Below are 21,302 nucleotides of genomic sequence, written 5' to 3' on the forward strand. Positions count from 1 at the left end.
TTTTTCAATGTCATACAAATTGCAGCTGATATCAAGTTGATATCATCAACTGATCTGATTAAGATGGCTGAAAATATTCAAATACAACGCCTATACTATTGGCTAATCATTCATACAATGAATTCAACAAATTTATTTTGATAATTAATGTGACGTCAGATGATAACAATAACAATAACTTCCAACGATTTCTGGCATTATAATCTATTGCAAAAATATTTCATAACTGAGATTGATATCTTAATATTGATAAAACAATGATGTGCATAACACAAAGAAACAGAGGTATATGAGAGCAGAATAAGTGAAATGAAGTATTTTTGACCCAAAACTACTTCATATTCAGATATATATGTTAGCTCCGAATGTAATGTAACCATCAAGCAATACTGGTAAAAACCAGTTCTTTTTATAATTGATTGAATTAATTTGATTGTCATTCAAAATAAAGAAATAAATTGCAGACAATATATTGAACTAACTGGTCAACTGAGCTTCCGTATGTTAGCCAGCTAAATGGGGTAAAACAATAAAGGTTATTGTTATAATGATGAATCACTTCTATTGTTTTAATAAAAGTAATTGATCATTATAATAATAACTTTTATTGTTTTAGCACATTTAGCTGGCTAACGTACTGTCAGCTCAGTTGACCACTTAGTAAAATATATTGTCTGATAAATTGATAAACATTACTGCAGATCCTATGAACATATATATTTTGAACTTGAATTTTGGGAATCATTTTGACAAACGTTGCGAAATAAGACCAATTTGTCTAATCTTCGCAACAAAAACAGATATATCATTGAGATAAAATATTTCAAGATTGTGATAAGTATAACAGAAACAAATTGAGTAGACGTTTAGTTATCTTCGCTTTTTTTGAAAGTATATGCGACATTGATAGGTTCGTTTTCGAATGATATTATGAAAACACTTCAATAAAATTGAAAAGAAAATCATTTATTTCGGTCCAGCGAACTTAATCATACTGAGTCATGGATGCACTATTGGTTGGCTCTCTCCTGCTTTGTTGGTTCTTCGCTCGGAAAATCTTTTGGTTATCACAAGGGTTATCAGTTCATTTTGCTAACACATTTTATCATATGTTAATCGGAAGACTTATATCTGCAAATTATCAATGTTAATTGGTATGCACGTGGAAGGGAGTAAGTGTTGAAGCAAGTTTTAGGTTCATATTGAGCAGCAGTAGTAGCAGGCATCCTTCTTTTTGTGAATATGCTCCATTAAACTGAAAAGTTCACTGAAATTCATAGTGAAGAAAGGATTGAAGAAATTTTGAGTAGTTTAGAAGAAAATTCTTGCTGTTGCACTTATTCAAAAAATTCCAATAAAAAAGTGAATGTATGTTTTATACCCTTTATTAATCGAAAATTGACAATGAAATATTGAACCAAATAATCTTAATAACGTCCATTCTGATAGATTCAGATATAGCTATTGTTCAGTAATATACAATATACATTATATATACATTATACATATTGATTTGATTAAACATCGAATCTAATACTCTGAATCAAGTAGCAACAAAAGAAGTAAAACAAATCTATTCATGTGTTGGCCACTTTTCTCATTGTGTAACTAATATGAAAAATACGTATATTGGTCATTAAAAAGTGTTTATTGACAAATAAACAAAAATTACAAATGTTTAGTGTTTGCTTTGGTCGTTGTCACCGAACCGGACCACCTCAATGATTTTTTTTAAAAAGAAGTTTGAAATAGTTAATATCATAACTCTGCCAAAATAAAAAAATAAAGTAAACAAAAATCATTTAAAACGACTAGTTTTATTTACATTTTCCTTAAAATCTGGATCAAATAAATTTGATTTGTTATTTCGAATTTGTGTAAATAAGTTTAACTAGTGAAAAATGCCATGACCGAAATAGTGATTTTGATATAAAAGGGCAGTGCTTAAACCGATTTCATCATTCGATCTTCACTTTCATTAAAAAGACATATCGAGCTATAATCAAAATGTTGTCAAAGACATTATTTTTGCTATTCGCAACTTCGTTCGTTGTAAGTATAAAATAATTTTTTTATTTTCTCTTGCTATCAAGCTTAATGACTTTGTTTGATTTTTAAATTAGCTTGTTCACTGCTCGCCAGTTGCAGAGCCAGAAGCTGATCCAGAGGCGTTGGCTGTGGCTGATGCTGATGCTGAGGCAGAACCACTTGCTTTGGCCGATCCAGAAGCTCTTGCCGACCCAATCGCATTTCCACTTAAAAAACAAGCCAAAAGACGATCAAGCAGTAGCCTTCAAAAGAACAAATGTATTAAAGTTAAAGTAGAAAAGGTTCGTAGTTCATCGAAATGTTCATGCAAGAAAGGCAAAAAATGCCGTAAATGCAGAAAATGCCGCAGATGCAGCACCACTGCCACAACTGCCTCTACAGCATCAACTGCTTCAACTGCTTCAACTGCTTCAACCGCTTCAACCGCCTCCACTTAAGAAGCATTACTTTGACCGGCTTTTTTCCTACTTTACATACGATTATGTATCTTATTTAATTTACCTACAATGGATTTACGAATTTATATCATCAAACACCATTATTTATTTCCTTATGTACACGATAAACAGGCTTAACCTGTATAAATAAAAAAAATTGCATTTGAAAAGAACAAACAAAATTGGTTTTATATTCATGAAGACACTCATTACAATGTAAATATTCCATATAACACTGAAACTCTTAAAATATATCTTATTTTCTCTCACCCTTTTTTATACTTGGAGTTAATCTTTTTGTCGTTAAAAGAACACTTCTTTGCTATTCATTCACGTAAAACGTTTCTGTTTATTGTTTGTAGCTTTGAATTCTGCTAACATCAGACATATTTTATTTGGGTATGATTGACGTGGAATTATAAATCAATAAAAATGTACAATAAATATTTTACTTTAGGAATAAAAAGCAAAAAAAAATTGTTTATTCCAACAAAAAGAATCAGGTTGGTCAACATTTTATTCTAACCAATTATCTTTAATTTTTACTGAATGCATAACAGGATTTGTATTTAAGAAGAAACATACGAATGCACAACCTAAAATTGAAAAGATTCTAGTATGTTTTGTGATTGTTGTTCCATTAGTGGATTAAAACATTATAATCTACCAAAATTCCGATTTTAGAATCCCCAAAACACTATTGTTTGATTCTATTTGCTATAGAAATAAATGTTAACGGATGCATGTTTCGGTTCAATTACTTATTCTAATTTGACATAATTGAGGTAGTAGCATACGATGCAAAAAATACTATGACTCTCAACAACGACATCTAACGAATTTTCCATGTACGAAGAATTATGTTCGTTTCAATTCATATTAAACATTCGAATGACACTTTCATTTAGCCAGTCAGAATCATTTTCGGTTTGTTCTGAATTGTTCGCTATTTCGTTGATTTTTCATTCGGGTTCATTTCTTATAATTTTTGTGACATTTTGCGATTGATTTTAACTTTGTGGCAAAAGTTGAAATCATTCGGAAAATACGTCCACCACGCATTTGTTTAGAATGTAAACAATGGCAAAATTATTTAATTTTGAATAATAAATTAGTTGACGCACCAATTTGGGAGAAAGCACAGAAGAGTGTGATCGTATTTAATATTCCGTTTGTGTGATGACTGTCAAACTGTCCCGAAGATGCGGCATGTCATTTGAATGTTCATCGTCCAATTTGCCGTAGAGGAGGCGACAGTATCACTCCGATCATCATCACAGTCTTTTGACAACGGTCAAAACATTCAGACTTACAATCAGTTCAGCAGTTCGATACGTTTAATTAGTGTACATGAGACCATCCAATTGAGGATTCATATCAAGATCAAAAATTATCGTCGAATCAAACACAGAGTATATCAAATATTCCAATCGACGCCAAGTACTCGTTTTTCTTAGATAAATAAAAGAATTTTATTTGGCAATCGTTTGCGGCACCTGAAATCAGAAATGGCAGCATCGTCAGTGGCTGGTTCGTTTTTGGACGAATTAGATTGGTTGCAGTGCACATTTTGTGCTCAAGAATTCACGCGAAAAACCACATTCTTCTTTTTGTCATGCAACAAAGTAGCTTGCTCTGGATGCGCCCGTCGAAGTAAGTAAAATTTTTCGCGAAAAATATCATTTTTGAGTTTAAAAAAAAAACTTGAACAAAATACAAAAATGAATTAATCAATGTCATCAATTTTAGTGAAAAATGGCATGAAAATCGATTGTAATATTTGCAAACGAACCGTCAGCGTGTGTCCAATTCGTGATGACGTAAGATGTTTATATATTTTTCCCCGTTCCAAACAAAAGACAATCATTTTCATTGTTTTGATTTTGTTGTTTAGATGCCAGCAAACATCCGAAAAAAGTTCTCTAACATCGAAAACTTGTTCGACGAAGTAGTTCGTATCGCTGATTTTCAACTCGATTTGCATCAACAGGCCATTCAATATCAGGTATTTCGGTCGTTGCCTATTTTTATCCTTCAAGCATTATATTTTATTCAAAATTATTGTTTCGTATTATTTTAGCGGGAACGATTGAATAATGTGAAAGAACGGGAAGCAGAGGTGCGTGCTGGCAATCAACAACATATGCAAGAGCTTGAAAAAGTCATGGACATGACCAAAAAGTACCGCGAACAAATTCTAAAGGTTATACCCGAAGATCAAATGAATGCGCTTTTGGAACTCGATGAAACAGAGTTGAATGAAATGGACATTATGCAGGTCATCGGACCATTGCGGTCTGGTTCATCAACATCATCACGCCGACGTTCTATCGATTCATCACCGATGGATATGCAACATTTTGGTGATGCTAGTTCTTCGCATTTGAGCAATGCGTAAGTCAAAATGATTTGTTAAATTTGCTTGCCATTTATCATAGTTTTTCTTTGTTAGTTCCACGTCAAATGTGGCCAACTTGCGAGACATGGATCGACACGGATCACCAAATATCCAAGGCCATTCATTTGGAAATGATGCTGGTGTGAATCAACATCGACGTCGTTCTACTTCACGCGACACCTCAACACCAGCCATAGTTCCTGGAAAAATCGGGCCTCGAAATCGCTCGCGCGAGTCTCGTCGTTCGGGCTATTATCGTCGTTCGCGCGAGTGTCGTAAGTCACGTGAATCACACCAATAACTGGAAGAACAACGCAACTCTTGTGATCAAGAAGATGCTGAAAGACATTAGGCTATCTCAAAATAACTACGAATTACTAAACCGAGCTAAATTTACTTAAACATGTTTCAATTCGAATCACATTTTCGAGTATATGAAAACAATTTTCACATCTCACATTTATGTTATAGATTAAGATTCAAAAAAAAAACAACAGAATTCTCCAAATAATTTGGAAAGTAGCAATTACTTGGGTCTATTTAAAAACAATGTACATTATTGTACAATGACATACTTTAATATTTTCTCAATGAATTTGAAAAATTAAACTTCAATATTTTAAAAACAATAAAGACCAATGAAATCAAACCAAGACTTTTAATGAAAGAATAAATGAAGGAAATGTATCAATGACAACTTTAAATCAGGTCAGTTGACATTCCGGTGACTTTTGTCGTAATGAAATGTATACTTACAAATTAAAAGGTTCTCGGAAAAGAGACAATCAAAGGCAAGACACCCGCAATATATGAGATGGACATTTGTGACACCATTTTTTTTATTTGTAATTTACATTGAATTTTACAGCATTTTGGATATTTTAAATGTTCAAATACAATGTCTAGTATATTTGGTTTTTATTTTTGTCGTTATTGATAATCAATGTTTGTTTGCAAATATCACAATGAAATGAAACATGAAAATGGGCTAGTTTGTTTATAATCAATTGATTCAAGAAAATGAACAAAAATTATTGAAATTGTTATGTACATGCATAAATCAAGGCAAAACGGAATCGTTTGTAAAATGGTCTTTGAATTAACAATTTTTCTTTGAATATTTGTGTGTTCGGAATAATCATAAAGCTCGAGTTCAAAGAAAAAAAAAGAACAATGAAAGCTATGGTTGGTCGAATATTTTGTTAGATGAGGGATTCTTTCTTTCGTATAAAAACACATTCAATTCCACACTCTTAGCTAGCTAATAAGGCATTTCATAATACACTACAGCACTTTGTCTGCGCTCGCATCCACCCTTAAATCTCATTTGATATTGCTTATGTCTATTCTGTACGAAACATGATAAATTTATAATAATAAAGGGTAAACAAGCAATTCATTGTGTAGTTTTGGTTTGAACAAAGCCAGATAATAAATAATAATATTAATAATGGAATAATTTCACTAAATTCGAGAGCATCTTAATCAAATGATGTAAATAAGTTTTTTTTTGCAGCCATTGATTTGATATATAGAAAGGATTGCAGTTTCATCGATAGAAATGTGGTGAAAGTTTATCGTTTAGTTGAATAGGCAGCTGGACGTGGAAGAGCACTTCTTCGAATTTGATTGGGTTGTCGTAAAAGTGAAAGTTTCGGCTGAACAAGTCCAGTGTTACCATTTGCTGTACTCAAACGTGATGGCACATTCGATGTCTTTGCCAAAGACGGCTGAACAAATGTTATGTTCGTACTTTCATTCGCTGCGGCAAATGATTCTGGCGTTTCTCCGCGACTCAAACTGCTCTTTGAACTACCAGACGACAGGCTCTGTAATTGAAAACGAAAGTTAGACTCAATTTGACAAAATCAAATTAAAAAATGGCTTATTATTTCGATTGTTTGTCGAAAATCTTACATTATTCGATGAAAATCGACCCAAATCAGAATCTGAATCGGTTCGTTTTGTATTGTAGCCATAGTAACCAGACGAAGGTCGAACTAAGCCCAATTTTCTCGGTTGACCAACAGCATCTGGTCGTGATCGCATTGTGATTGACGCTTTTGGTGCCGGAACTTTGAACGTATGCGATGACTGCAAATGAATAAAAAAAATAATAATCAAACAAATGTACAATTTTTGAATCAAAATCTCTAAACCGCTCTAAAATTACCAAATTTGAATTTCTCGTCGATGACGATTGTTCGATGTCTGCAGCATCTGATCGATTTGTGGTCAGTTTTGATGTGTATTTGGCCGTTGAAAGATTGTGTATTGATTTCGATTTGATACCCATCGGACTTTTGATTTGTTGAACTGGTTTGGAATGCGTTTTCGCAAGATGTTCATCGCTTAATAAAAGTTCGTGTGAACTTGATTTGCTGCTGCTGTAAAAATCACGTTTTACCAGACCACTCAATTGACGCGGCCGTGCCAATCCAGATTTTTTAAATGTCATGGTATTAATTGCCTTGGCAGTTGCTGAAATTGCTTCTTCAGTCTGTCTTTGTTTCGGGGAATTTGTGTTTTTGGTTGCAAACACATCCATTGATCGAACAGTGCGTACGGGTGATTGCATTTCTTCATATGCCTCACCTGGATCTGGTATTTGAATTGCGTTTTCCGGTGGTCGTTTGAAAATACGAATGGTCTTAAAACGATCTCTGTTGTTCGCTTTGTTTTCGGCACTGCTGTCATCGGTGTTGTAAATGGGGTTTGTCGCAGTTGTATCAGTCTTTGGAGAATAGTCCTTTTCAAGGTGTTGTTGATTTTTTTTGTTTAATGTTTGTGTGGAATTCAGTTCATTCGCTTGTTTATTATCATTGTATCCAATGGAAGAGCTACTGTGTTCCATAGCACCATTGTCCGTTATCTTATCGGTTGACGTATTTATAACATCATCAAATAATCGACTTCGACGAAGCAAACGTTCTCCACTGCCACTCGATGATGATGTTGACGTAATCATGGGCGAACGGATAGTTGTGTCATTCAATCGATTCTTTTCACTTGAACCAAACTCTGAGTATTTTCCATTTTTTGATGTGTTTAAAGTCTTTTCTCGATTCAATTCGTCATGATGTTGCTTCTCCATGCCAATCAATGAATGACGCTTTTTGATATTATCCAATGATTGGCGCACCTTTTGGCTGAGCGGATTTCGAATATTTGAACCAAAGCTATTCAGTAAATCATCAAACTCTTCTTCGGTTTTATTATTCTCCAAAATGAGCATTGTATTTTCAAATTCTTCGAATTTCGCCAAAGATTCACGTTCTTTTTCAATCAATTCCGTATTTATTCCGGTTGGATTTGATGCACGGGCTGCATTTTTTGTCACTGATTCTCTCAGATACACTGGAACATCTTCGATTTCGATATCAACAAATTTATCAAATTTGTCAACATTTGGTGTGAGATTCTTTTTCTTTTCAGACAAAATCGGTGATAGCATTGTTAGTGAATCAGATTGACGGTTTTTTCTTATCTTTCCAGCGGCGGGTGTTGATTGGTATTCTGAAAAAAAAAAAACACACACAATGTTTGATGAATGATTGTTTTGTTTGTTTTGGACTCAAAATCCATGACGATTTATCATGTTTTGAATCATCATTGAATTGTATGAAAATGACTCACCATCTAGTTGAAATGTTGAATTCATATCGGGATTCAAAATCTTTGTCGCATTGAGTGAATCGCATAGAGCTAGTTCTTCATCATCCAAATCGGAAACCACTGGTATTGTAATGCTTAGTTTATTCGATTGCGTTTCAAATGTTTGATTATTGGGTTTGATGGCCAATTCGAATGTGCTATTTTTTATCGATACATTGGCCGATGGTGCTCGAATAAATGTTTTATCCACTTCACAACTTGCATCGAACGTTCCATTTGCATTTGTTGTGGGCGCTGAGAATGTTCCATCATTTTTCGTGACCAAATTGCTTGTGCTGTCGGTTGAATTTTGTAATGTGCTAGTACTGGAACCAGTGCAATTTCCATTTTCGATTAAATCCACATTATTGATGTCGGCATCTTTTGTAAACAGACTTTCATCATAATTAGTCAAACGCTCTAAGAAATTACGGTCGGCAATTGCATCGGAGAGGCGATATTGTTTGAAATTTGCAATGGCCAAACTATCACCGGTCTCATTCATGAAATCGATATTTGAAAAGTCATTGCTGGTTATCAAACTATTTCCCATTGAATTATCCATGTGCAATGGCGGGGAAACATCGCCCAATAGACTTCGTTGCATGCTACTCGTAACCAAACCACCGATTTTTAGATCGATCTTTGGTACTGGCATGCCTGATGACGATGCTGTTGCCACTTGATCACTCGACTGCAAATTGATTCAATTAAATTATTGCCATAAAACAATTGAGTCGTTTTATCAATACTCACCAACTCATCGCTGGAAGATTTATTTGAAAATGTACTGTTTACATCGGTGCATGGGAAAAGTTTCTTCTTAGGCCGAGTAAATGTTCGTGTGTCCACATGTTTTAAATCTGAAAATTATGCGATTATATTATTTAGAAACCTATGTCAATGGTCATTGTGTACAGTATATACACAGAATTTTTTTTAGTATCTATTGATTTTTCATAGGTACTAAGCGATTAGTATTATATCGATTTTGTTTACGGTAGTTAAGGTTCAATTTTACCTTTAAATTCGGTGGTTTCATGATTACGTTTCCATTGATCAACAATATTTTGGATGTCTGTGTCTGATGACAGCCTAAAATTCGAACCGAAAAAAAAAATCACATTAATTTCTCCTCTCCAACATGCGATGAATAATGCATGAACTTTTTTATTATTATGACCATGAGACTATTTATTTTGTGCATTTGTATATGTGAGAGTGGCAAAGAAGAATAGCGAATAAAATAATGTTTCGACACAAATATGGTATATAATTGTTGCTGCATGTTTTCTCTTTCGCCCACACAAGCACGCATTGTTTATTCGTGCCATCGGATCACCGCGCACAATTGAGCACAAATCAATGAGGTTTTTTCTCATTGTTAGCAATTTTTTTTGACGAAATTTTCTTCCGATTCTTGGCAAAAAATGTCATCGCATACCATCCAAAACAAGTTTTTCTACACAAAGTTGTTTTAACAGATGTCATTTTAGAAAACCCACACACAGAGCACAATATTTTGTTTAAAACTTGTAATTTATGCGAACAATCTATTCTTTATGTGTCGATACATTCATTTTATTGTAAATCTACAAAATGGTTTTCTTGAAAACTTGAATGGTTAAAAATCAAGAATAATAATGGTATTACTCACGAAAATAGTTCACATTCATCATCGATATTTATAATGCTATCATCCATTATGTTGTTTGGTCAGGTCACCAAAAAACTGTGTGATGTTTGTGTGTTAGTTTTTTTCTTACTCACTTTCTCTGTGTGTTTCATCAAATTATTCGGTCGTCGTTAGGTCTGCAGAAGCAAAAAAAAAAATAATCAAAGATTCATATGATTAGTTGCATAGTTTCTTTTTTTTTATTGCAGCGGAGGTGGGAAACAAAACAAAGAAACAATTTCCAGTGATGAAACACAGCAGAAATTGCATATGCGTGCCAATGCGTTATTTTCACTGCACCAAGATTTTTGTCTTAATACATTTCAACACACGATTTGCATTTGTTGTTGTTTCAACATGTATATACAATCACTTAAATTAGAACTAGCGAATAAGAGTCGTGCACTACACAAACGATATAGATAGAGCGAGGAAAGAAGAAAAAAAAAACATCAAAGCGATTCTAGTATGTGTATGATGTTTTCTCTTGAACTGTACAACTATTAAACTGCTCTTCTGAGTAGAATAAAACAAATTCTTCTCTGGGCGCGGTAGATAGTTCGTTGTCTTACCATTTGCTGGATTTTTTTCGACTCATTTGTGATAAGTTTATCAATTTGATTTTATATTGTTGTAACGAACAGACAGAGAAAAAAAAACAAAATACGACGATTCAACAAAAAACAAACTTCACAATCATAATACAATTTAACACTAAATTTATTGTGATATGATTGACAGTTCGACCAACATAGCCATGCTCAAATCTGCTTGACAAAATGAATGGGACAAATCCATGCAGTACTAGATGCGCACTGTCAAATGTCAAATTCCTTCACTTCACATTCTCATTCAAACGCATTTCAAATGTGATTTACGTTTTTAACGTTTTTAATATTTTGAATTGAATCCAGATCGTACAAGTTCAGTCATTCTTATTTGAATACAGTCATTTCAGCGAATTTGTTTAACCAAACAGAATAAGTTTGAAAGAGCGAAGCAAACAAAAGATAGAAACAAGTTTGTGTACATAAGTCATTAGCTCGGGGCAATGGTCTGAATCATATTGATATTTTTATCAATTTTTTTTACTTACGACATTCGATTGGATCATATTTTTTCTTCATTCTCTTTTTAATGTTTTAACATATGTTTTTGAGCATTGAATTATTGAAATTAAGCATACACTTATGCTTTTGTCGTGAAAATATGTTCGTTTGAAAACCAAATGTTCATTTAAAGAAGAATAATAAAGATAAAAATGTTATATCTCCTGTCAAATGTCGAAAGAGAAAATATGCAACTGTGTTAAATTGAACATATTTGTTTTAGCGACAATATTATTTCTACAATGTGATTGATATGTTCTAAATATGCTTTATTGGTTGCATCCGATGTTTGAAGTGTTTTGTCTGATACTTGATTCAAGGTTAATACAGTAACATAAGCGATGTATGTAAACTTGACAGTTTTTCGTATTTAATTAGTGTTTCGTACTCACTGTGGCATTGTTATTGTAATTGACCTTGTAAGAGATTTATAAGAGTCGATACGTCACCTTTTCACAAAGTACGAACAACACAAATTGCGTCCAATGCAAACTCCACTTTACTCATTGCTTATTCAAAATAAATACTGTTGTCAAAACATAATTTTTATAAATGCGCTTTATTATTTTTGCAAAGAATTCATTATAAAAGATATGCTTTGTAATATTTCAAATTGAATTCGCACTATTTATGAATGTTTACGTTGAATTGACCTTTTTCATAACAAATTTTCGAAGACAAAGAATTCTTTCTATCCTTTACGATTGGCTGGTGTAGTGGCTGCTGCCGCAGCCGCGGCGGCTTGATCTGGTGCCAATGATGGTTTCGGAAGTGTGAATTTCGGAGCATTTTGATCCTGAGATTTTTGTACAAATCGATACCACCGATCAAATTGTGTTACATCAACGCCACTCCAGGCACTATCTTTGTAGGTACGAACGAACTGTTTGTCTGCTGCTTGCCAGAAAAGACTTGCAACTGGTCGACTTTCAGCATCAAAAATAAGAATACCATAATAGCGACAATCTTGTGATGGTGGACATTTTTCAGATGGCGATGTCCAAGACGATGTCACCAATTCCTTATTTATATCAGATGCATCGTATGCCGTTCGGAATTTCAGCACAAATGATTTATCTGCAAATGCCATACCTTCACCGGCCAACACATTGTCAAAACCTTTTTTCAAATTCTAAAAATTAAACAGAAAAATGTATCAATATTAATAAATCGACACCACTTCGAAATGATTATTGTAATACACACATTTTTAGATCCATCAAGCCAATGATTCCAGCTTCTCCATGTAAATATTCTTGGTATATTTGTGGTAACATGATCAACAATACGTTTTGCATCGACTAAATGTAGTTTTCCCAAATCCCATCGCGTACCATTTACATCGGTCCAAATTTGATTTGTTGATGACGCAACATTATTTTGATTTGTTGCCGTATTTTTTTGACCCGCTGGCAAATTAATTTGATCTTGTGCTAAATTTGGTCGAACAACAGCAGCATTATCGGCATATATGCCAATCACCAACACACATGCTATCACACAGATTATTGTTTTCATACTTTTTTTCGTTTTGCTTATACAATACACCAGTTATCACATCAAGGGACAATGAGAGACTAAACTTATTTCAAGCAAACACATGACTTTTTATACACACTGTGTCGAGCGGTCACTTAATCGTTTTATTCATTTATCAGTACATATACAACGTATAAACGGAAGACACAATAATTTCGAGTTTGACAAGTTAAAATTTGTGGCGCAACCGTATACGGTGGTGTCGTGTTCAACGTCAATTCACACCACAATATTTCAAATTCAAATTAGATGACCATAAATAATATCTGAAATATATACGATATACCTGTAAATCGTAGAAAACTAGAACGCAAACCGGTCATCAATGTTGAATGTAATAAAGAGAAATTGACAAAGATTTTCGATATGATTATTTTTGTAATTTTATTGCTATATTATCAAAGGATAGAAAAGAAGCGATATAAATTCATGCTTATAATCATCGCTCTTATTTTATTTTTAAATATAAAGCGAATTTTATTAAATAAAGTAAAAAACTTGTCTATCATTACAAATAAAAAAAAAGTAAAAAAACAAATTCTTTTCTAGAGAAATTATGTTGCGACTTACCATAGAGCGTACATTCGAAATAAAAAGTTTACTGCAATCTAGACTGTAATAAGAATTTCCCCATCAATAATTTATTATAGTGAGATTCAAGAGATATCCGCAAACTAAGTTTAAAAATAAAAATGCTTTTTTTAACTTTTCTTATTAATTCTGTTTATTTATTTCAATGTATCATACAATTTGTTTGTTTGTTATTTTTTTCTCTCTCAATAATTTGTTACGCTTATTATATATGACAGTATAGTTAATCAGTTGAATGTCCGAGAATGAAAACGAGACTTCTATCCACAACTTATTTAAATGTAACGCCACCATACAAAAAGTCAAGACTGTAATTAAAAATTTTGTATGGTGATGTTACATTTCAATAAGTTGTGAATAGAAGTCTCGCTTTCATTCTCGGGCAATCAGTTTGTAATGTGTTTTTATACAATTTTTTTTTTTAGATTGGAACTGTGTTTGTAAATTGTTATTTAGTTCAGATTTGTTGTGTGTTGTAGTTGCTTTGCGAGTATGCAAAATTGTGAGATTTTTTTTCTTCCGAAATAGGTGTTTTAGTTTAGACAGAGTTTTGTCATGAGTGTATTGTCGATGATGCGATTGGGAACAGATGTATTGAAAAAACTAAACTGAACATGATGGGAACCGAAGGAAAAACAAACACAATAGAAAATGGCGAGTAAATGTAGTTTTAGAAAACGTTTGTTTTGATTTATCACGTTATTCTGTACAAATAAAAGATTAATCTTAATAGATACAAATTACTGTGCTAACTAAATTTAAAACCTAATCAAAAAAAGTGATTCTGCAATCTATATTGAGACCTCAACCATAGCAGCTGATCTGCTGGAGCGGAACGGTTATTATTTAAATCAAGATTAATATGAATTAAGTGTGCGTTTGTGATTCTACAACTGTGAATATTTGTTGAGGCGAAAAACTAAAGGTCGACTCGGTGATTTAATGACGGATGATATGTTAAGAATCATCAAAATATGGCTTTTGAAATCGTAAATTTATTGTTGCTTTCCCATCGCTTGGAACAGTACAAATTGACTATATAAAAAGACTACTAGATGTTACATTGCTCATTCGATTCTCGATTTAAATTCAGTAATTTCGATTGATATAATTTGCAAATTTGATATGGCAAGAAATTAATTGGACTCATTTCTTTCTCTCTCTTTTATGAACACCGGAAATAGCAGACGAAATATTTTATTTGACTTTTATGTTGTGGTGCACAAATATAGTTATTTAATGAAATGGCAAAGAAAAACACGGCAAATTTAAGGTGATGGAAATTGATTTAGAAGAAATGACTGCATACAATTTTCAAATCGTTTTATTTGTTTGAAAAGGGGAAAAAAAAGTGTTGAAATGATCAAAAAGCCGATGAAATGAAATGAATTGAAGCGAAAGCTGAAAAGATTGTTAGTGGTAATCGACTTTGAGCGCTTACACGCCATTTATGCTATTGTATACATATATTTTGTCACATGATTTTCATTTCATAATTTCAATTTTTTGTTTTGTTTGTTTTTCATTTGTGTATTTCATCAATAAATCTCTTATTCATTGCGATTATCTTAATTCACGATTTCAACAATTGTTTGCTTACGAAGATACAGAGTTTTTTTTCATTCTTATTCAATAAATTTATACTAGCAATTCTTAGACGAATAAATGGTTTTTAAGTTCGAAATTTCGTACGAAAGCGAATTTCATTTGGGGAGAAAAAAAATCATGAAATTTCCCAGAATGTTTCATTTTTGAAATAATTTTGTTGTTGCTAACCATTTTGAATTTTATTTAATTTTGCATTACATTTATTTCACTCATTAAGCTATAGTTCCTTATCCTATGGGCTATCGATTAAGTTTTTCTATGCAATTACTATCATCGATCTTAATACTTTGCTTTATACACGTTTCGTCTTCATCCTTTTTGTTCAAGTCTTATTCAGTTTGCATAAATTTACATCTCGCGTTAACACACGTATTATATATATAGTCCACTCATAAATGCTGAGTTTCATCTACACAAGCATTTTGTAATTGGGTCGATTGTGTTTGATTGTGTTTGAATGGATAACAAAATGAAAATTGTGGTCACTGGAAACAGAAGTTGAAGTTATAGAATTATTTTTTATGGAATTTGAACATTTTGGAAGACTATTGCTCAACTGAAAAGATTCAACAGAAGTGATTGTTTTTGTAGTTTATGGAACTGTTTTGTTTTTATTTTATTTGTATATAAAAAAAGTGTCGGTATGTGTGATTTGAACTTGGTATCTTTCCTGTCTCTCTCCATTCCCCAATTGCAAAAAAAAAAAGTTTACAATTTTTTAAATGAAGAATTGACAATTAATATTGTTTGTTACACGTAATAATTCCTCTTAATCTTAATTTTAATTTCTCACATAATTAATTTTTCTTTAATATTAGATTAACCACAAATATTTTAGATCGAACTCCGACTTCCCAAACATTTCCGGACTGATGATATCCATGGATTTAGATACATCCAGAAGCTTACATTACTAAGACTTTCACACTACAATTTTTCAGCAACAAACAGTCTGGTTTCGTTTAAATGGCTAATGAGTTTAATAATAATTACTAATTGTTTTTTTTTACAGTGCTATCAAATATATGCGGAGTAAAATGTCTCCGACAATGTTCGACGATGTTTTCTCATCGAAATTTTGAAATTCATTTGTGATTGTTCTGTTTTCTCTCTAATTGAATCTTAGAGTTAAATGTCCGTTTTTTTTCGTCAAAAAAATAAAAACATAACTTAGAACATAGAATTCCATAAGTTTTTTCTTTTGCTGGTTAAGCTTGGTTTTCTTGATATATAGGTAAGTTTAGATGGCAAATATGTTTGTTCCAACATAAATCTGTGAATTTAAATTCGAGTCGTTCACTTCGGTATAGTTGCGCAAAAATAAAACATAAAGCGGCTGGTTTGGAGTTTTACACAAATCAATTTGCATAATGATCGAATGATCCCAGGTATTCAAGTGCGGCTCGGTGTAAGAATTGGAATTGATCCTAATAAAATAAATTAAAGTGAATCAGATATTTTCTACAAAGTATTTTGAATTTGAAGAAATACCTCTGTTTGCACCATGGCCGGTCGCTGTGATCGAAGTATTCGAACTGTTTGGAAAACATCTAACACACCCTCATACTGCATACGTTCCAGAACAATACTCAATGATATAAAAACGCCAGTTCTACCTACGCCTGTAATACAATCAAATATTCATATTTTTAGAAGATTCGAAAGTGGAATTGTTCATTTTTTTCATCGAAATTTATGCGTTCATTTCAGATTTTCACACATTTAAGTTTAGAAGATCTCAGAATTGAATGCCCTTACCTGCACTACAATGAACTGTGATTGGCCCGTCTTGACCAAATTGTTCCTTTGTCTTATGCACTTGGCCAATAAAATCGATGAATCCTTCACCGGACTTCGGCACACCTGTGACGCGAAAAACAATTTCAAAATTAAGAATGAAATTTAATTCTAATAAATGATCATCTTACCTTGTTCAGGCCATTCACAGTACACAAATTGACGAATTGTTCGAGATGAACCATCTCTAGCGTCAGTTACCTGTCAAATATCATTTTTTTATGTTAATTGTACTTATATTCTCTTGCTAAATTCAAAACTTTACCTTAAATTCTCTTAATTTGTATTGCGGCATATTATATTCCGCAATTGGATCAACAACATAATATTGATAACGAACGCTACGTTCGTGCGGCCAATACTGGAAACATTTTTCCTAAAAAAATATCATCAATATTTTAAATCGAAATTGAATTTGAAAGTTTTTTGTGTATCTCATCAACATACTCTTCCCATCTCCTTAAGTTTGGTCAACATAACAACAATGGTTGAATTGTGTTCCCACAACATGCGCCAAAAATCTTCGGCCGTGTCTTGTAACGGACCTTGTGCAGCAATGTAAGCATTTCTATATCGATATCCATCGATGAAACTGGCATTGATATAATCACTACCTTCAACACCACGAATTGGTGCTAAACATACTCGACTCGATTCATATGGCAAAATGTGAACTAAACGATTTTTATGTTTGTTGCACGGCAAATTGGCCGCCACAAATCGCATTGAATCGGCCTTAATGTTTGCCAATTTCTTGAATTCCATTTCCATGCCGGTGATATTTTCGCCAGGTTCAGTTTGCATCAATTTTTGTATATGATTATGTAAATTACGGGCTGGAATATCGAAAGAAAGTCGTTTTAGTTTTTATTTCATGTTCAAGACATTACAAACAACATATAATCAAAATCTAGTTGCTTACCCGGAACTTCAGTGTTACCACAAATGATTGCTTCGAGTATTGCATCGTGTATGAAAATATATTGGTCTTCCGTTTGTACCTGTTTTTTTGGGGGTATAGTATGAAAGTTCGAAGGTTTTAGTGGTTGCTCGTGCATAGATAAACAACTTTGATCAAAACTAGACAAAAATTACCATGTAATTTCGCTGGGCGCGTAAGCACGTAACATGACCATAAATATCAATCGTTTTCTCGTGTTTCATCCGCTCGAGCATTGAATCGATTACAATGTAACAACCAGTTCTCCCGACACCGGCAGAACAATGCTAAATTTTCGATTTAATTTGAAGAAAAAGAGACAAAAAATATATCAAATTCAGTAAATATTCTGTCAAATTCTTAAGAATAGATAAAATTTGCATAGAAATTGTGATAATTAAACTTACAACAACAATTGGACCGGCGTCTGGCATTGACAATGAACGACATCTACGCAAGAATTGTAAGAATGGAGCAGGATGGTCGGGAACCTAAAAAAACGAAGAAAAAATATTAAAAATAGAGAAAAATATTAAAATATATTTTATATTCTTACCCCATGATCTGGCCATGCTGTAAACTGTAATTGTTTAATTTCGCGCCTTTCGATGCTACCTTGTCTCGAAATTTGGAAGGTACGTATGCAATATGTAGCTAATTCTTGTGTTTCCGTTATTGTAACGGTCATTTGATCATAAGTTTCTGTGCCACGTGTCGGCCAATACTGATCACACTTAATCCGAGCGCGTTCCTCCAGACGTGTCATCATAACGATCATATTTGTTCGTAGTTCCCAGCACATTCGCCAAAAATCGCCGCATGTATCTTGTAATGGACCTTGCGTAGCCACATATGCATTATGCTTACGATATCCATCGCAATAATTTGCATTAATATAATCAGAACCGGATTTTCCTTCGATTGATTGCAAAATCACTCGACTATGATCATAGGCCGTTACATTGGCATACCGATTTTTCGGTTTGTTGCTAGATTTAAAATAGATGCAAATAAAAACAATATAAAAATTCTTAATGAAGTACCTAATAATAAAAAAAACAGTTACCTTTCCATATTCGAGTGATCCCACATAAATTGTTGGCCCGGTTCAATGCTCTCATACTCCTGAGAAAATTTCAAGTTATCGTTCGATTTTAAGCGTTCCAAGTGATTGGAAAAATCAGAGATAGCAATTGGCGGATGGCTGACCATGCCTGGTGTTTGGAAATTCAATCGTCGCATATCAACGGGATCGGTTGGTGCTGGTCCTGCACCCAAATCGGCTGCCATCAATGGACGTGTTACGGCAGATTGATCTGCTGCTTTGCATGGTTGACGACGACGTTTAACAATGTAAAAGGCAACAAGGCACGTGCACATTACGATCGCTAATAGCATCGGACCGACGATCCAAACCATTTCGGGTTCTTCGCTATTTAAACCCTTAATCACGTCTATTCCATCGTGTGGCAAATTTGGATTTGGACGATTTGGCGCTTCGCCGGGTGGAGCTTCACGCATATTCAACGATAAAAATTCTGAAAATGGACTCGATGTGTATAAATGCTTTTGCGGTGTATCAACAACGGCACGAACAAAAATGCGATAACGTTTATCTTTTTCCAATTTTTTATTGGTAAAATTGTGCTGCGTTTCGCCCGAACCCAAATGGAATGTGTACGGAATGCCTCGTTGTGGAAATTTGGCTGCAATGTACGGTGTAAGCGGTCGTTCAGATCGTCCTTGTTGTGGTAGGATTTCATCATTCAAAAATTGATCGGGAAGTTTATGCAAATTTGATTTATCCTCTGGTACAACAACTAAGTAATAATGTGAAATTGGACCATATTCCTCGGACGCTTGCGGTAAAATCACTTGAATCTCTTCGCCATTAACAACACCATAAAAATCGGGTTTCACCATTGGTTGTGGTGCAGCCATTTGTGTTGTGACTGTAATTTTTGTCGGCGGTCGATACGAATTGTCATTTGGTATTGCACTCACATTAACATTGTACGTTGTAAACGGCGACAATTCACCAATCATATGACTTCGAATGTGATGTTTCAGCATAATTTCTCGGCGTTGAATATTCTGTGTTTGTGTTATACCTTGACTGTCCACAAATTCTTTGACGGCATCAAAGCTGATTTTATAGCTAATTGGATTCAAACGAATCGGTGGTGACCAACTCAATGACATGGAATGTGTGCTTACGTCATAGGCACGTAAGTTCAATGGAACATCTTCGGGTTTCACTTTCACCGTAATTTTCTCACTCAATCTTCCCAGGCCATTCTTAAATCGTGCCGCAATTGCAATTGCATATTGAGCGAATTTTTCCAAATTCACTAAATCAGCCGATTCAGTAACGCCAACTGATTTCGTTTGCCATTCGTCTAAGTCTTCGATGGCGGTCATTGTGTAAAATATTTGATAGCCAATCAATTTTCCACGTGATGGCACTGCTTCCCACCAAACTTCAACCGTTTGTTCTGACGTGGCAACGGCTTGAACGGTCATTGGAGCTCGGCCCATATCACGTTCAGTTTCGACAATTCGCTTTTCGCTGAACGGACCGGCACCCTGTTTTGTATGCGCACGAATACGGAATACATATTCGGTGTTTTCTTCTAAATTAGTAAAAACAGCTTTGCGTGTGGTTGTATTACGTTCAGTGCCCAAACCATGGTCGATTTTCTTGTGGAATTGTACATCGTAGCGGGTGATTTTTCCATTGCTATGCACTCGGGTCGGTGGATCCCATGTGATGCATACAACATCCGGTGTTTGGAATTGAACTGTAATATTGGTTGGTGAACCATTCGGTATACCCTCTGGTGTTTCCAAATATTTTACTGTTTCTTGGCCAATTCCGATGTGATTCATACCAGCCACACGGAATTCATACTGTACACCACGATCCAAATCTTTAATTTTCTTCAACGTTGAATGTTGCCCATTCAAGACCTCTTCATGGAATTTCTCATCTTTGATGCCCCAACGCAATCGATAGCCACGCAGTTCACCATACGTTTGATTAGGTCGTTCCCACTCTAATTCAATTGAAACAGTCGGATCTCGTTCCAAAATTTTGATATTCATCACCGGACGAACTGGGACACCACCTGGTGTTTTTGCAACAATAGCCGGACTTCGGTCTCCATCACCTTTACGCGTTAATGCTGCCACTTGAACCGAGTACTTTGTGTCCGGTTGCAAGCCACTCACATTGTATTCCAATGCGTCGGTTACATCAAATTTCATAGGTTCGTTGAGGAAATTATTACGACCCTGTTTGAGAAGGAGTATTTTTAACAATAAAATTCGATGCAAAAAATGTTAAAACAAACCTCTTCTTTTGTTTCCTGAACATGAATATGATAACCCATAATGATGCCGTTTCGATCTTTTTCCTGAGGTTGCTTCCAAATGACATGAAGCGTTGTCGAATTAATCGCATTAACTCGTACATCTTGAGGTTCACCAGGCACTGTTTACGTTG

General features: G+C 34.0%; 5 protein-coding genes across 13 annotated transcripts in view; 2 read left to right on the forward strand and 3 right to left on the reverse strand.

Annotated features, from left to right (window-relative positions):
- Window positions 1–1,956: 1,956 nt before the first annotated feature.
- LOC116341174 lies at window positions 1,957–2,663 on the forward strand. Its single transcript, XM_031768089.1, has 2 exons — window positions 1,957–2,052; window positions 2,124–2,663. Exons 1-2 carry the CDS (start codon window positions 2,008–2,010, stop codon window positions 2,484–2,486), a joined length of 408 nt encoding a protein of 135 aa, XP_031623949.1. The 5' UTR covers window positions 1,957–2,007; the 3' UTR covers window positions 2,487–2,663.
- A 762-nt stretch (window positions 2,664–3,425) lies between these two features.
- On the forward strand, window positions 3,426–5,416 carry LOC116341236. The gene is made up of 5 exons (XM_031768180.1): window positions 3,426–4,139; window positions 4,236–4,306; window positions 4,381–4,491; window positions 4,567–4,880; window positions 4,939–5,416. Exons 1-5 carry the CDS (start codon window positions 3,995–3,997, stop codon window positions 5,183–5,185), a joined length of 888 nt encoding a protein of 295 aa, XP_031624040.1. The 5' UTR covers window positions 3,426–3,994; the 3' UTR covers window positions 5,186–5,416.
- Window positions 5,417–5,692: 276 nt separating this feature from the next.
- On the reverse strand, window positions 5,693–10,928 carry LOC116341254 (dentin sialophosphoprotein). The gene is made up of 8 exons (XM_031768210.1): window positions 10,786–10,928; window positions 10,196–10,350; window positions 9,560–9,633; window positions 9,295–9,401; window positions 8,521–9,232; window positions 7,058–8,400; window positions 6,802–6,978; window positions 5,693–6,713 (listed from the first exon to the last, which is right to left on the reverse strand). The coding sequence occupies exons 2-8, from the start codon at window positions 10,240–10,242 to the stop codon at window positions 6,459–6,461; spliced, it is 2,715 nt and encodes a 904-aa protein (XP_031624070.1). The 5' UTR covers window positions 10,243–10,350; window positions 10,786–10,928; the 3' UTR covers window positions 5,693–6,458.
- Window positions 10,929–11,862: 934 nt separating this feature from the next.
- On the reverse strand, window positions 11,863–12,917 carry LOC116341258. Its single transcript, XM_031768214.1, has 2 exons — window positions 12,529–12,917; window positions 11,863–12,454 (listed from the first exon to the last, which is right to left on the reverse strand). Exons 1-2 carry the CDS (start codon window positions 12,838–12,840, stop codon window positions 12,014–12,016), a joined length of 753 nt encoding a protein of 250 aa, XP_031624074.1. The 5' UTR covers window positions 12,841–12,917; the 3' UTR covers window positions 11,863–12,013.
- Window positions 12,918–13,581: 664 nt separating this feature from the next.
- LOC116341252 (tyrosine-protein phosphatase Lar) overlaps window positions 13,582–21,302 on the reverse strand; it is a 380,836-nt gene continuing 373,115 nt past the window's right edge. For all 9 annotated transcript variants that reach the window (XM_031768206.1, XM_031768204.1, XM_031768200.1 and 6 more), the window contains 12 exons: window positions 21,151–21,290; window positions 18,864–21,091; window positions 18,354–18,786; window positions 18,205–18,288; window positions 17,953–18,084; window positions 17,780–17,858; window positions 17,305–17,693; window positions 17,123–17,233; window positions 16,989–17,058; window positions 16,819–16,923; window positions 16,552–16,682; window positions 13,582–16,487 (listed from right to left, as the gene is read on the reverse strand). In XM_031768206.1, the coding sequence (XP_031624066.1) occupies window positions 16,419–16,487; window positions 16,552–16,682; window positions 16,819–16,923; window positions 16,989–17,058; window positions 17,123–17,233; window positions 17,305–17,693; window positions 17,780–17,858; window positions 17,953–18,084; window positions 18,205–18,288; window positions 18,354–18,786; window positions 18,864–21,091; window positions 21,151–21,290 (3,971 nt within the window). In that variant the 3' untranslated portion in view covers window positions 13,582–16,418. The remainder of the gene's footprint in view (window positions 16,488–16,551; window positions 16,683–16,818; window positions 16,924–16,988; window positions 17,059–17,122; window positions 17,234–17,304; window positions 17,694–17,779; window positions 17,859–17,952; window positions 18,085–18,204; window positions 18,289–18,353; window positions 18,787–18,863; window positions 21,092–21,150; window positions 21,291–21,302) is intronic.

The sequence above is a fragment of the Contarinia nasturtii genome, unplaced genomic scaffold (genome assembly GCF_009176525.2).
Source record: "Contarinia nasturtii isolate CC-2019 unplaced genomic scaffold, AAFC_CNas_1.1 Cnas_scaffold_695, whole genome shotgun sequence".
Lineage (NCBI taxonomy): Eukaryota > Metazoa > Arthropoda > Insecta > Diptera > Cecidomyiidae > Contarinia > Contarinia nasturtii.